Source organism: Trachemys scripta, chromosome 15 (assembly GCF_013100865.1).
Source record: "Trachemys scripta elegans isolate TJP31775 chromosome 15, CAS_Tse_1.0, whole genome shotgun sequence".
Taxonomy (NCBI): domain Eukaryota; kingdom Metazoa; phylum Chordata; order Testudines; family Emydidae; genus Trachemys; species Trachemys scripta.
The window spans coordinates 13,068,489-13,085,298 of record NC_048312.1 but is presented as its reverse complement, the minus strand read 5'-3'; the positions used below and the strand labels follow the sequence as shown (position 1 = coordinate 13,085,298).

Below are 16,810 nucleotides of genomic sequence, written 5' to 3'. Positions count from 1 at the left end.
ATGGGTCACTTGCACAGGGGGAAAATGGACACTACTACCAAAAGACTCCAATCAAAAATGCAGGGGATGCACGCACTCCTGAAGTGGAGCACCCATAAGGACAATATTCAGAAGAACATGAGCTTTTTGATTTGAGTCTCTCTCTCTAGAAGTCACCAGAGAGCCATGAACCAAAAAAGATTCCCAATGAAAGCTAATACATCTCAGCTTTGATGAAATTGCACATTTCAACAAAATTGAACTTAACTGAAAATATTCTCACCAGCTTTCCTAAATGTAAACAAATTATAGCAATTTGTCAATAGATATGCAGTAACAGACCCTGTTTCTCATGTGTACAAAAACTTAATAAATAGGTTGATGCCTGTTCTATTCCACCTATTTTTCGTGCAGTTTCAGTTTGTTTATCTTTATGAATTATCAGATTCTGTCTCCAAGTAAAAGAGAGTTTTCCAGAAAATTATGGAAATATTTCATTCAAGTTACCGTTTACAACAACATTATAAAATAAAAGCTGAAGGTAAACACTTGACAGTGCCATAAAACAGCAGTGTTAACATTTTTATGATGACATAAAATAAATATAATTTTTTATATTTTCTAAATATGAAAAGAGCTGAAGGATAAAAATCCTTTGATTTTATATCGACATTTCAGAAATGAAAGATTTGCAAATTCAGTTTCTCTTTTATCTGATACAGTTAGTGACATCATTAGAATTTAAGTTGGTTTATGGCATGCAGCTCCATGAGCTAAATCAGGTGTAACTAGCTTTATATCTATTGCAAGAGAAAAGAAAAACACAGCCAGAGATAGACCTTAGATTATTTGTTAAGAATGCCTTCCCATGAAGTGGAGAAGGGCAGAATTAATTATTCAGGGAAGACAACTAATTTGAGATAGAACTGATTGGTGAATGAAGATGTCTCAAGGAATTTAAATATACATGGTCTTTAGGAAACCTGAGAGCAAAGGTCATTTGAAATGTTAATGCTAACAGGCACTGGGGAAAGTTTCCAAGTCTTGGCTCCTCTCATCATACTGAGTGTTCTGTCATGACTATTGATATTCTGACTTATAAGTAAAAATATATTTCTCAAATGGTATCTTCACCCGGATCACCTGGATCGGTTGGTCTTCAGCTGTTGTTAAGACTGCGCCGATCACAACACGTCCGCCATTCTTCTCGCACTCTTGCCTTTCTTCTCCACGTTCCTCCGAAACGTTTAACGTCATCTTCCCATCTTCTTGGAGGCTGACCGGGTAGTCTTTTCTGTTCTTGCGAGTACCACTCAGCAATGATTGCGGTCCACCTATTGTCTGTGAGCCGTGCTGTGTGGCCCACCCATCGCATCTTGTTATATCTGCTTTCCACGATGGTATCTTTCACACCGCTGCATTCTCTGATCATGTCATCTGGGATGTGATCCAGAAGGGAAATTCCCAACATAGCTCGTTCAATTGCCCTTTCAGCTACTAACAGCCGATGCTCTTCTCTCTTCGTCAGTCCCACGTTTCACTGCCATACAGCATGGCTGGCAGCACTGTTGAATTGAAGATATTTGTACGTGTGGTCTTGTCGATTTTTCCTTTGAGGACGTCCTTGATGGAATTAAATGTACACCATCCTGCCCGAATCCTCTGCAAGAGTTCTCCGTTCAGGTCTTGGTGCATATTAACTTCTTGGCCAAATATATGTACTGTTCCACTTCTTCGATTTCTTCTCCTGTTCGTTATTCGGGATTTTCGTAAGACATCTGATTGCATGTATTTCGTTTTGCAGCGGTTCATTTTCAGGCCCACCTGACTGCTTTTCTTGTTGAGTCTTCATAGCATGCTCTGCAGTTGGTTGGTGCTTTTGGCAATTAGTACAATTTCGTCCGCAAATCTGAGATGAGATAATCGTTCTCCGTTTATGTGAACACCACTCCAATTGATCTTGTTCAGAACCATTTTGAGACAGGCGGTGAAAAATTTCGGTGAAATCGTATCTCCTTGCTTTACACCTTTCTCGATTGGGATGCAGAGGGGAGTTTTGAGGAGAATAATGTCTGTTGTATATCCAGTGATATCTAAATTACTTTAAAAATTTGTTAAGCCTCACAATGCTAAACAGGCAGGTCTAGTCTCCAAAATGTATCAGTTTGAATAGCAACATAAATGTAAACTTTGTAATTTACAGTAATTACTTTTGCCTACACCTTGAATGAAATGAATAGCAAGTGTTGAGCATTCTCTTGTTGTCCCACTGCAATAACTAGAGTGAGGAATCAAGTCAACATATTTTTCTTCACCACTTCCAGAGGAGCTACCCAGGAACACTAGAGAAATGGAAGAAAAAAAATCCAAATACACACAACCCCAAATGTCTCTCTACTTTGTCAACACATGTATTCAGTTTCTCAGAAGGACAGACAAGGGCTTTATAACCTGTTTCCTCTGAATATAGATGTTAAAGAATAGCAAATTAATGCGACTTTCATTAACTGCTGCCTATGCAAGGTGGTCAAAAATGTTTCATACTAAGACTGTTGTTGAAGCAGACTTATTTTGTTCATGTACACTGCCTCTTTCTTGACCCTTTCACTTATTCAGTGTTCTTTACTATATAATAGAAGGATGCAGGACAAATTAAATAAATTTAATATATTATATACATGAAAATCCACCTAACCTTTCTGAAAGGTTAGACGCCTGCAAGTCACCAAGGCCTGATGAAATGCATCCTAGAATACTCAAGGAGCTAACAGAGGAGGTATCTGAGCCTCTAGCTATTATCTTTGGAAAATCATGGGAGACAGGAGGGATTCCAGAAGACTGGAAAAGGGCAAACATAGTGCCCATCTATAAAAAGGGAAATAAAAATAACCCAGGAAACTACAGACCAGTTAGTTTAACTTCTGTGCCAGGGAAGATAATGGAGCAAGTAATTAAGGAAATCATCTGCAAACACTTGGAAGGTGGTAAGGTGATAGGGAATAGCCAGCATGGATTTGTAAAGAACAAATCGTGTTAAACCAATCTGATAGCTTTCTTTGATAGGATAACGAGTCTTGTGGATAAGGGAGAAGCTGTGGATGTGGTATACCTAGACTATAGTAAGGCATTTGATACGGTCTCGCATGATATTCTTATCGATAAACTAGGCAAATATAACTTAGATGGGGCTACTATAAGGTGGGTGTATAACTGGCTGGATAACCGTACTCAGAGGGTAGTTATTAATGGTTCCCAATCCTGCTGGAAAGGTATAACGAGTGGGGTTCCACAGGTGTCTGTTTTGGGACCGGCTCTGTTCAATATCTTCATCAACAACTTAGATATTGGCATAGAAAGTACGCTTATAAAGTTTGCAGATGATACCAAACTGGGAGGGATTGCAACTGCTTTGGAGGATAAGGTCAAAATTCAAAATGATCTGGACAAATTGGAGAAATGGTCTGAGTTAAACAGGATGAAGTTTAATAAAGACAAATGCAAAATGCTCCACTTAGGAAGAAAAAATCAGTTTCACACATACAGAATGGGAAGAGACTGTCTAGGAAGGAGTACGGCAGAAAGGGATCTAGGGGTTATAGTGGACCACAAGCTAAATATGAGTCAACAGTGTGATGCTGTTGCAAAAAAAGCAAACATGATTCTGGAATGCATTAACAGGTGTGTTGTGAGCAAGACACGAGAAGTCATTCTTCCGCTCTACTCTGCGCTGGTTAGGCCTCAACTGGAGTATTGTGTCCAGTTCTGGGCACTGCAGTTCAAGAAAGATGTGGAGAAATTGGAGAGGGTCCAGAAAAGAGCAACAAGAATGATTAAAGGTCTAGAGAACATCACCTATGAAGGAAGGCTGAAAGAATTGGGTTCGTTTAGTCTGGAAAAGAGAAGACTGAGCGGGGACATGATAGCAGTCTTCAGGAATCTAAACGGGTGTCATAAGGAGGTGGGAGAAAATTTGTTCATCATAACCTCTAAGGATAGAACAAGAAATAATGGGCTTAAACTGCAGCAAGGGAGGTTTAGGCTGGACATTAGGAAAAAGTTCCTGTCAGGGTGGTTAAACACTGGAATAAGTTGCCTAGGGAGGTTGTGGAATCTCCATCTCTGGAGATATTTAAGAGTAGGTTAGATAAATGTCTATCAGGGATGGTCTAGATAGTATTTGGTCCTGCCATGAGGGCAAGGGACTGGATTCGATGACCTCTCGAGGTCCCTTCCAGTCCTAGAGTCTATGAAAAATTAAACAAACATTTTTGAGAGAGCTGAACTTTTCAATACAAAATCAATTATACTTAGAGAAAACACATTTTTTCCACTTTTTCTTCGAAAGAACGGAGGCATGTTGCATAAGATTTTCCCCTCAACTAGAGAAATTGCAGTCAAATATTTTATCTATTTTTTTGTAACATTTCATCAAGTACAATTACTACAAAATATATGCTCTTCACTAATTTAACAGAACAGAAACTAGATTTGCGTGTCTTAATTGTAAGGTATTATCTAAAACCCATTCCCTCACTCCTCTCCAATAAGTATGTAAATTAGAACCACTATAAAAGTCAATTTACCAACAATTTTGCTTAGATGATACCCAACATATAACTTATTTGTTATACATATAATTCTCACTTCATGCTGTCCAACAGATTGAATTTTATAATATTAGCTCTGGACAAAATGGCTGTAATATGATGGCGCTGGAAATCTTCCAGCCATTTCAAAAGAGTAGCCCGATTAGCTGCAATATACATCAGTAACCCTGCTGGTAATAAACAGACCTAATGTTTCTTTGGGTTTTTTTGAACTTAAAGTAAAATCTAAACAACTTAATAACCACAAACAATGCATTAAAAATGTATTAAAGGTTTAAACAGTGAAAAAATATGAGTGAATATAGAGGCATTCTGCTGTTCCTGGTTAATTCTGATCATATTAAATTACACATATAAAGCCACAAATTACACATACAAATTGCCTGCAATGCCTAAATAATATGGGATGATTTAAAAGAATAATGGTTTTCCATTAATTTCTTTGTTTTGCCAGTAGCGTTACTTCAGCTATTTTTTTAAGGATTTGCAGTTTCAAAATTAATGCCCAAAGCTACCCTCCCTCAAATTTGAATTATTCTTGGTCTCAAGCTCCTTGGGGGGCCGTCAGCAGAATCAATGAAGACCATTTACAATGATCAGAATGAAAGGTCATGCCACTTCTAACATACAATATCCTGTTTAATAATTCTTAATTGGTATTTATACATTCTTTGACAAAGATCATGGGGGAGCTAGTCAGTGACTTTAAACTACTCCAGGTTGCTGCTGTAGGGAAAACAATTTATTTCTCTATCAACAGCAGCACTACATCATTACCACTTCTTGCTCTGAAGCCCCCTGAAGGGAGATGGTATCAGGTGAGGTTGTTACTAACCAGCAATGGGTTAAGAAGTGAGCTCCTTGCTTTTAGCAGGTTTCAGAGTATCAGCCGTGTTAGTCTGTATCCGCAAAAAGAAGAACAGGAGTACTTGTGGCACCTTAGAGACTAACAAATAAATTTGTTAGTCTCTAAGGTGCCACAAGTACTCCTGTTCTTCTTTTTGCTTTTAGCAATAATTCAGGGCAGATCGGAAGTATTCACAAAACCATCTCTCAAGAAGAGGGCTGGTTTTCATGCACACCTGGATCCTCTTCCATAATAGCAATGGCAGCAGTAGAAGCACCTCTTCCTCCTCCCACTACCGGCTTGAAACCTACTTTGTTCACTAGTTTTTGCCATAACTCCCACAAAAGTTACTGGGATGCAAAAAAAGAGGGAAGGCGGGTAAGAGGGGAGATAAGGGGAACCACCTGAGTGACTCCTTGCTTGATTCTGGGAGGAGACATCTGTGTAGGGTCACAGCACAGAAGCTTGGCTTGGCTTGTTGTCAGGCCACCCGTCTGACAGCCTCTTGTCTGAGTCTCAAAGATCACCCAGCCCTTCCCCTCAATCAGAACGTGAAGACGGGGTCATTAAGAAACCATTTCAGTGAAAAAAGTAACTTATAAATGGAAATTAAAAACACAGATTGGGGCTTAATTATTTAAGAGCTTTCCACATTAGAGCACAATTGTTTTGGCTGTGTGCAACACTTTAAGCTAACGATGCATGTGAAATAATTAGCAACAGACTTCAATAAGGGGAGAGAAACAGGAAGCCTCTTTCTTACTATGGATACTTTGAGCTGCCATTGGTATTTGTGAACTAAACTGTTAGAATGCAACTCCCTAGATGCTTTGAAATCCTCAACAGGGGTGATACTATTAGAAGTACAAGTGGCTTTATTGTCATAAGATTCAACTATTCTGGTATGGGAAAATGCCAAGGTAAAAATATATACATTAAATGAAGGCTATTTGGCGTGTTCTCCATAAAAAAAGAGCTGAAAGACTTAAGGGTCTGAGAATTATATGAACAAAAAAGAAAACTTCTTTATTTCAATAACCCTTCCCTAATAGATTGTTTGGCTGCTTCTCAATACACTTATTGTTTAAAGATTTTAAATGTTAAGGAGGGACCCATTCCATATTTTATATTTCAGCCATCAGAGGTTTTCATCCATCCCTCCCCTCTGCAGCCATTCATTGGCCAAGCATGAACTAATCTATAAACAGTTTAGAGTGATAAAATAGCATTGAGGACTTGATCCTGTACCTGCTGAAGTCAATGGTAAAAGCTGATTTAAAATGATGCAGAAGCAGGCATCAAAGGCTTTATATTTGGTTATATGAATAAAGTATGCAAAGAAAATACCATTAGCCATAATATTAAAAGCACAAATAGCTTTCATCTTTTAGAAAAGTAAGGGAATTATCTGCACAACTACACAGGGGAAAGTTTGTATAGTTACACAAAATCTCAAGGAACTTATTTAATCATGCTCCGTTGGCTTCTTAGCTATACTCATCACCAGGTCTGAAAGTTACAATACTTCAACTTTAAATGGCAATACTTAATATCACTTTTCTTTGATGCATCATTTCCTCACAATTTTTTTAAAATAAATTCTTATTAATCTAGGCAACTAATATAGAATGTAAGCCCACTGCTTTTGCTAGTATACTTCATGAAGAACAGCTGGATATTAAAGAAAAGAAACTTTTGCCTAAAAATTATTAGTTTCTATTAAAATCTTGTAGTTTTAATAGTCTATGAATAATTTACAAATACATTGTTTTCAAAAGCACTTCATTCATTACTGAAATCCAGTACAAGTTAACATACTACACAAGATAAAATTTTACCAAGTAGAATAACTGATACAATTTCCTAGAAAATTGCTTCAATTTCACAAATTTTCTGGAGTACAGAAAATATGCCTTATAAATACTAGCATACACTACCTAATAAATTAAATAGGACTATGTTAGAATTACATTAAGAATTTGATATATATCCATGAAAAGGAGGAAACTGTTAGTAAAGAGACACTGCCCATTACTCACCATTAGCTGCAGATCTTCAAATTGTGAATGGTTTTATGTACTAATGAACTAATTATATGCCAAAGTTAATTGTTTAAAACAAAACTACTGTGCAGCACATTCATTCCTACAAAGTCTACTAATTTAAGAGCAGCCTACACTATGTAATGGAAAATTTGTTAGTAAGAATATTCCTTAGCTGCAATACTGCCATTCTATAACCCAAGCTCACATACCCTTGAATTTGCACGGTAAACTCTCTAAAATAGTTTAAAATAGAAATGCATATATTTAATCCTTACACGTGCTTCACCGAGTTATGTACAAAGTTACTGTCACTTTAAAAGAAGCTTCTGGTTAGAGGATATCTGAAGACAAAGTTCTGAAAGATTCTATAGCAGTCGTAGACGGCTAATGAGAGAGGAAAAAACAGGCATCTGCTGAGAGTCATGAGACCAAACCGCTTGGCCATATGCTCTAAAGAAAGGGTTTGGGTTTAATTACTGCACAGTAATTCATTTGTATGGATGTCATCTCTGCTTCTAGGAAGGGTCCTCCGGCTGCTGCCTTTGCTCTACAGACAGCTTACTAGGAGCCTGACAGGAAAAGTTGTTCTTGACTGGCTAGTTTGGTAAGAGCAATTTAAATGTCCTTTTTAGAATCACTTTCAACATGCTGCTCTGTCCTATTATATCCACAGCCTGTGAGAATACTGAACCAGCTCATGTGGCAATTTACTACTTAGTCAAAAAGCTTCATAAATCCACAAAAACTGTAATTTTCTTGCCTTCTTCCACTTTGCTTCTCTATCTTCAATCATGTGTGTTCTGTATTTTCTCCAAAAGCAGAAATTCAGTGGGACGCAGAAAGAAGCAGGTCTTCTCAATTAAGAATAATCAGGACAGCTGCCAGATTACACTGACCTTCTCGGTTGAAGAGCTGCCTTAGAGACAGCAGGCTGAGGCATGCAAGAAGAGGTAACTGTTACTGCTGTGCTCCTAAGGTTCATGGGAACAGAGTGCCACTCTGGGTTTTGGATCTCCACATAGCAGCTGCGTAATTTGCTCAAAAGGTTCTCAGGATGTTTCACTTTTCACATTGTCATCACAAACATTGTTTGCTTATGCTATACTAGAGTAAAGCTACAAATTTGATGGATTTATGTTACATGAAATAAAAGGCATCCAAGTCCCTCCCCCCAACACAAATGCTCTCTACAGGAATCAGTTTTACATATTACTCTCTGAATGTAGAATACAAAAGAGAACAAAATGATCTGCCTTCCCAACCACCTGTCCCATCATAAACATACCTGAGAGCTGTCACTGCTCTCTTTTTGAAGGAAGAATTGTTTCTTAAATTCATAGTAGGGATTATATTGGTGCCATGGTTGCAGGAACTCAAACCTATTAAGAGAGAAGGACAAATAATTTGTGAAATATACACATGAACAAAGCAAATGCCAACAATCATTTACCATCTCACTACCTCAGGCACAGGAACACTATTTGGTGTTCTGAAATATAATAGCTTATGCCTAAATTCCCAGGGGATATATGCATTCAGAAGCATAACTTCTGGATTCTGAGTTTTAGCATTCATGTTTTGGCATTAACTTTAAGTGGTCCCTTGAATTTTAACATAAAAAATTACCAAATACCTTCCTTAAAACACTTTTCTTCAGAAATGCATGCATTGCCAATAAAATAAACAGTCCAACTGATTTTTTTTTTTTAAGAATATAAAATGAAAGTTAAGAGAAGACTTTCTCACCTCAGATCATTCTTGGCACGAACACTGGTTTCAAACTTAATTCCATTCCTAGCAACATATTCAGCCAGCTTGTCAATAACAGGTTGGATATCTGGAGGTGGTGGGATAATGGCAACCACTGGAGCAATTGTGCTGCAAACATCAGAAGTCCATTATTTATAAATAGGAGATATGAACACATTTCAATTTGATTATTGCTTTACCAAAAATGTTATACAGAAGTTCACTCTTTGGGCTGCCATGTACTTCTAGAGATTAAATATTTGCTTTCAAGCAAAAAATTCATTATGATAAGCCGTAAATTATGATAAACCATACAAGCAATCGATCATCTGGTTCACCTAGTCTCACAAAAATGAGATATTCTGCACCAATGTTATCTGAGGAATCTCTGGAAACAATCACAAATACAGCAAATTAATAACATTGTTTCATACAGTAGTGGTGCACATAATCCAAGCTGCTTTAAACAAAAACAGTTGTTACAAGTGTCTAAACTAATCACAAGCAATCTAACTTGTTATGTTTTTAATGTCACACAGCTAAATTAAACATGCCTCAGATATGGATCAATTTCATGCAGGAAAAGAACACATTTAATATTTTAAATGGATTTTATGTGTGGTAATAATTATGTTTCTAGGAATGTATAATGTATTTGTAGTGTTCCTGACCACATTTGAGTCCAAACTATGAACTAACCATCGCCCCTGCATACTGTCAATAAGAGCCATTCCATTACATTAGTGAAACTAAAATTAAACCTTCATTGCTTAAACAACAATATTTTTTCAAGCTGAATATAGGAAATATACATATAACATGAAAGTATGGTACCTTGGAGCAGGTGTAGTAGATTTCAACCCACTATTGGAATCAGTTGTATCTGGGGGAGGTGGAGGTGTAGTACCAGGAGGTGGAGGTACTGAGGTTACTGATGTTACTCCTGTAGTGCTTGATACAGTCATCCCTGCAGGCAGTGCACTGTAATAGGTGGCAACATCTATTCCTGGGGGTGGAGGTGCCAGGCAATAGGTTCCATCGGGTAGCATATAGTAACTGTAATACATGGCTGCCATTGTTGCTATAAAGAAATCCAAAAAAACACCATTTGTTTTAAGATCAACAGTTCAGGGAGTTTGAAGAAAAAGCACATGATAAAAAAAATAGATTTTCTGCCCTGCTACCATCACTAGAATGTCACTGATTCATATTTCAAATCAAGTAATGTTTTATCTATTTTTCTGGTATAAGAAAAGGAATATGGTTCACATCAACACATTTAGGTTAAATGAGACAGACATATTGAAGGTGGTATCAGAGCACATCCAAGGCCAACTGGAAACCAAATAGGCACGAGCAGTGAAGTGAACCACTAAAGGCACATGAAAAGCATGCTAACATGCAATTTTTCTTCATGAAAGTTAATACTTTCTAAGTTTTAGCTAAATTAAAACCATGTGTGCACTGTAAATATTAGGAAAAATAATTTGTATTTTATACTCAAAATCAGCTTCTTTAATTTGAGGAAAGAAAATTAGAACATTAATCAGAGAGGTACTATTAGAATAAAATTAATTTTAATACAGAAAAGTTCTAGTAAAGGTTTAATTAATTCTAAATACTTTTAGAAAAAAGATTAATGAATCTTTCCAGGTTACCCAGGACAAGTAAAATGTTAGTTTACATAAACTGCCAAAAATCCAGGTTGCCTGGTTAAGCAATTTCCCCCTTTTTAATATTAAAGATATAGTTGCATTACAAACTTTTGGACTTAAAAGTTACAATTTAATTTGTATCCAGTCATGTAGAATAAGAAACAATTTGCACAATTAATTAGCTTAAAAACTATATATGCATGCATAAAACCTGAAATATTAAAGTTTGCACGGGTTTTTGGTTGTAGCTGGAATATGCCTTACAGAGGAATGTCTACTTAGAATACTTCAGCAGTAGCTTATAGCCTCATTGTCATGGGCTGCAAAAGCCTGCATAATTCATATGCGCTAGTGGCACAACAAAATTATAATTTCATCCTCAAGAGACAAAAAATACAAAATTCACAGCTGTTAATGTGTTATTCTATTAATTATAGATGTATGCATCCCTCTTTTATGAAACACCAGTTGAATGTGCCACTGGTGTATAGTTATGAACAGCATAATTTTCAATTGTGAAAATAAGTTGGTTGGTCTCATCCCATTGCCAGTGGATTTTTCTCTACAGTAGAGAGGACAAACTCCAAAGTTCAGAGATGTTCAGACCCGGAGAGAGGGTTTAAGCTTATCTCAAGTCTCTATTTAAAGCAAAATGTATGATGGCTTGGGTGAAGGTCAGGTCTAGAAAGGCTCAGGACTAGAAAAGTAGTGATACTGTACACTAAGCTTGAGATGCATCGATAGACCTGTGTAGGAAGTTTGAATGGCACATACTTGTAAAGCCAGGTTTTTAAAACCTTCATTTTCATGAGCCCTGTATTTCACCCATATTTAAAATCTAACAGCGGAATTACCACAGCTGTCCCTTGCATTCTGTCTTGCACCAAGGAATAAACAAACGGGTATTGCGAAAGAAATAGCATCCAGTGGAAGCCAAATATTCTCCAAAGAGAACTGGGGGGGTAAACATGGCAACTCAAGATGCAATCTCCATAATGAACTAGCATAGGAATGGTAATAGCTGAGCTAGGCTTGTATCTCAGATCCAAGAGGTTATCTTTGAAGTACAGAAAAGAGAACCAGGGCTTCAAGTTGAGAGAGATGCCTACAGGTAAATGCACACGGTATAAGCATGAGGAATCTTCAATTCAGCAGGTCTGCCCCCAATTCCCATCTTTGACAATATGAAACCCCCCCAAAGTTGATTTCACTTCAATGCAGAGAGCGTATCAGGCTTCTCATACACTGCCCCATGCCTGTACAGGAGAACTGCTCTGGTTCTTCTATAAGGTGGTACTCCACAAATGCAGGGAAAAATGAACTACCTCCATCTAGCTCAATAGGGTTTTAATTCAGAGGTTCCTGTCATTCCGTGAGGTTCTTTATTTTACCACTGAAAATTGCAATGTCTAGTTTTTGGAATTCTACAATCCTTCCCCTCTTGTTTACCCCAAACTTCACTCATGATACGCGCAAAATACTGTAGTAAGAATGATACACCTTTTAGCTAGTGATTTATCAATGTCTGGTTATATTGCTTAACAGATTTAGAAACCAAGGAAATTCAGTGCAATGATTTCACATTCCCAAAGTTCAAAATTTTAGTTTAATCTTTATCTGACTTTAAACATGCATTCTATCAATTACTATGCAGCGATATTTGTAAAATTTAAACAATGGAACAGAAAAAAACATCCATGCACTAATTTCAGATGCGACTTAGTAAAAACTTATCAAAACACAAATAGGATTATGTGTAAATTTTTAGAACTGGATACAGATTTGAAAATTGTGACCAACGTTTAACATCCAATACTCTGTATATGGAAAGATTGGTGCATTTCTTGATTGTCTAATTATCTGACTTCTCCCATCCCTGCTTAAGGGAATGTCTGATTTAGCAGAGAGCCTATCACATCTCCAGATATTCCCTTACAGTAAAAAATAGCAAGAGAAAAAAGATTCACATTCAGCATCTTAAATGCACTGAATTTATTGGTACTAAATCACCACTGAGGAACTTTGCTTCTATAGATGAGCAAAAGGTTGACTACCTGGCCATCAGGTTTAGAAGATTTTGAGACAACAATCTACAGGAAAATATATAACTGTTACTGCTTTGCTTCTGAGGGATGCGATTCTAAAATTTATCATCAAATTCATGAATATGTCTTGAAGAAAAACAAATTGTACTGCACTGCAATTTACTAAGCTAAATTACTGATAGACAAGCTAGAAACCCATTCTGTACAGATATAGCCAAACAGATTCAATGCTTATACACGGAAGGACATAATTGTAACAAAATTCCCCAATTAGTCCTATCACAACCTTTTTAACATCTAACTTTTAAGCACAAGCATATACAATATATTCTCCACACCATAATAAAGATGTAATTTAGATGGGAAAAAATTATAAAAACAAAAATGTTCCTTTTTTTTTTTTTACATTTACGGAAAAGCCACTGCTATGTTCTGATTTTGTTAAGTAGCAATTATGACAGCTGGATCCTGAAAGTATAAGTACCAAAAACCAATCATAGAAATTTTTTTTCTTTTCTAACAATTGGCAAATCTAGAATATTCCTGCAGTTAATGCAGAACAAGTTCTATTACTTGCCTACTTCCTTATTTAATCTCGACAAAGGCTCATTTAAGGGCTCTAGACCATCTCGTTTCATCATGTACACTGCACTTTGCTTTTGGGGGATCTGAAAATTGCAAAATAAACTTCCAACCTGTACAAAATTCAACTCATTAATGAGCAAAAAAGCTGCTTTACTGTGAAACAGATCTTCGAACGCTCCTCCCTTAAAAAGATGTATTTGACAGAACTATTTGCGTGGCTAACTCACCTCAACCGCCCAGCCATTTTAAATATGCCTGCTTAGAGAGCTGAAGAAAATGAACTATAGAAAATGACAAATTTAAGCGCAACTGGCATTTTGAGTGCCTCAGTTTCCATTTGCTTAAACCCAAAACAGCTGAAAGGGACCTTATATTTAAGAAATGCTAAGCACTTGCCTTCTGAAAATTAGGACCCTTTAAGATATGTCAAAGTTAAGTCTCCCCAAATCACTACCCACTCTTGAGAATGTAGGCCACAAGGAATCAGCTCAAGGCAATGAATTTACCAGACACCTATCTAGGCTTGTATTAAAGACTTGAGCCTGAATGCTGCCATCAAAATGAATTTCCAGATTTGGATTCAACTGTTTTGGATGCTGATTCAGTCCTCTCTAGAAACATCAACCACTAGTCACAGATATGACCCATCCTAAACTACCATGATGTTACCGTGCAGATAGCATGAAACAATCATGTCATCCTTCATGATGTATTCAGATTTATTTAACGGATTGCAGAAGACGTCCATAAATTGAATTATCACAAATAACCACAGTCAAAGAATCAGGGCCGGCTCCAGGGTTTTGGCCGCCCCAAACAGCCAAAAAAAAAAAAAAGCCGCAATTGCGATCTGCAGCGGCAATTCGGCGGAGGTCCTTTGCTCCGAGGCGGAGTGAGGGACCGTCCGCCGAATTGCTGCCGAATACCTGGACGTGCCGCCCCTCTCCGGAGCGGCCGCCCTAAGCGCCTGCTTGACAAGCTGGTGCCTGGAGCCGGCCCTGCAAAGAATATTCAAATTGAACACCATCTGAATTTCTAATGTAAACACCACCCCCCCCATATTCCTCCCCGCCCATCCCCCAAAAAGAAAAATTTGCAGTAGCTTTTTATGCATCATAAAGTAGAAAGACAGATGTTCAATTTCTTATCACTGAGTTGTGGAAGCAGACAATTTCCCCTCAAATTTCTAGCCTTTCATAGAATCATAGAAGATTACGGTTGGAAGAGACTCAGGAGGTCATCTAATCCAATCCCCTGCTCAAAGCAGGACCAACACCAACTAAATCATCCCAGCCAGAGCTTTGTCAAGCCAGGCCTTTAAAACCTCTAAGGATGAATATTCCACCACCTCCTTGGGTAACCCTTTACTTTGCCCTATCTACTTATTACAAGCAAACATTTTAAATGAAGATTAGCACAACTCTACAATGGATCCTGTACACATGAAGGGGCACCTCTCCCTTTCACTTCAATGAAACCTGTATCCTCTTATGCAGAAGTTTAATTTGGTCCAATTACTGTATCAATGAATACTGTGCAAGAACTGTGGATGATTTTAATATAGGTATTGTGGGAATCTGAAATTTTCCAACTACTAAATGCGGCAAGGTCTTAGAATGTAACTAATTAGTAGCTAATGCCCCCCAAAAAAGAAATATAACGTTATTAACAGCCTACAAATTTGCAGTTTAAATGCAGCTTGCATAGGACTGGCTCAGTTTGCAAAGACATTTATCCCAAAGGTTCTTTACTAAGTGATGGCATCAACAATCTGAAGGGTTGTCAGCTTCCAAAAGCAGACAAAATACAACTCACAAACTTTAAGCAATAAGATAGAAGTACACTGTTTGCCCTAGATGGTTACAAAATGCTTGCAACATTTTAAAGCAAAACACTTAAACATCAATCCTTAACTGACTTAAGTTAATGCTTTGCATGAGCGCAGGGCTGTTGAATGTTGTCAACAGCAAGATCAGGGCCTGAAAGAATAACCACCAAGAGTGCACTATAAACCCCTTGAAAAAATGCATCACTACAGCTTTAGTTATAAAATCTTAACCAAGAAAACAATAGTCATGTCTTAACAGGCTTTAACATCAGTAACCCAAGTAATCTGAGTTAACAGGGCAATCACCAGAATGCACTACTAGGATACTGCCAAAAACAGTGGTTAATGACAGTTAAGAAAAACTAACACACATAACTGAGCAATACCATGACATGAAGAGACACCCAAGAGATCATTTTATGGTCAGAAATATGAAGATGAAGAGCCCTTTGTAATTTAATTCTAGCTCGTGCAACAATTTATGCTATGCCTATTCCTATATGTAATCCTGTTTTCAGATTAAAACTATCCCCCTCAACAATATCTTGCAACACCAAGTTCCACAAGTTAATTTTATATTGCATCAAACTATTATTCTATTTTACATATTTTAATTTTGATGCTTTAGTTTCACCATATCCTTCTTAGTCTTCTATTTATCACAGAAATGAAGAACGCTTCCTCTTTAGTTATATAGTTTATACCGCCATTCTATTTTATCTCATCCTACTGCTCTGCATTCTAACTTGACTTCACTTTTAAAGCCTCTCCTAGGAGAGAATCACCTTTCGCGGGATTTTTTTTTTTTTTATTTCTATGCTATCTATTTTGAGATAAAGAGAAAAGGCCATTTTGTAAGGAAAAGTTAATATGAAGTGCAATCATCCAAAATTACTATTAAGACCTTGCTATTTTCTTTTTTAATTGGTGGTTTTATTTCTTCCAAGTTGGATGGGGATTTATAAATACAAATAATTTTAATTTAAATTAATTATCAATAGCTGCAATAAAAAAGCCTTATAATACTATGCAAATATAAGCTTTATGCCCTTTTTGAACAATTTACCAGATAATTTTTACTACCAAGAAAGACCAAGTTACATTATGATCACTAAAAACACTTCAGAAATTATTTAAACCTGGGTAACTGCTTTACTTTGTTTGATAAAAGCTTGAAGCCATTTAGGCCGCAACTCTGTGCATTTGGTCTATTGAAAAGTAGACTGATCATAGGAAGATGGAGTCAATGCTCATATACAACCCATGGTTAGAGCTGCTTTCTTTAAACGTATACAATAAATCAAAGAGGGAAACCAAGCATAATGAGCTGAGTATTTAATGAGGCTTGCTGGCATTAAAGTGCTGCCAGAGTGCATTTACAGTAAGTATTTCTTGTGGAGCTACACTAAAAGCAGATCGAATTGAAAGCAAATGAACTAATTCTTCTCCAAAGCCATATTTTTGGAAGTT

The 16,810-nt window shown here is 37.0% G+C and overlaps 1 protein-coding gene across 7 annotated transcripts in view; it reads right to left on the bottom strand.

Moving 5' to 3' along the window:
• SFSWAP (splicing factor SWAP) overlaps positions 1-16,810 on the bottom strand; it is a 104,539-nt gene that overhangs the window by 63,032 nt on the left and 24,697 nt on the right. For all 7 annotated transcript variants that reach the window (XM_034790933.1, XM_034790935.1, XM_034790934.1 and 4 more), the window contains exons 8-10: positions 10,062-10,308; positions 9,225-9,356; positions 8,764-8,857 (exon numbers count right to left, since the gene is read on the bottom strand). In XM_034790933.1, the coding sequence (XP_034646824.1) occupies positions 8,764-8,857; positions 9,225-9,356; positions 10,062-10,308 (473 nt within the window). The remainder of the gene's footprint in view (positions 1-8,763; positions 8,858-9,224; positions 9,357-10,061; positions 10,309-16,810) is intronic.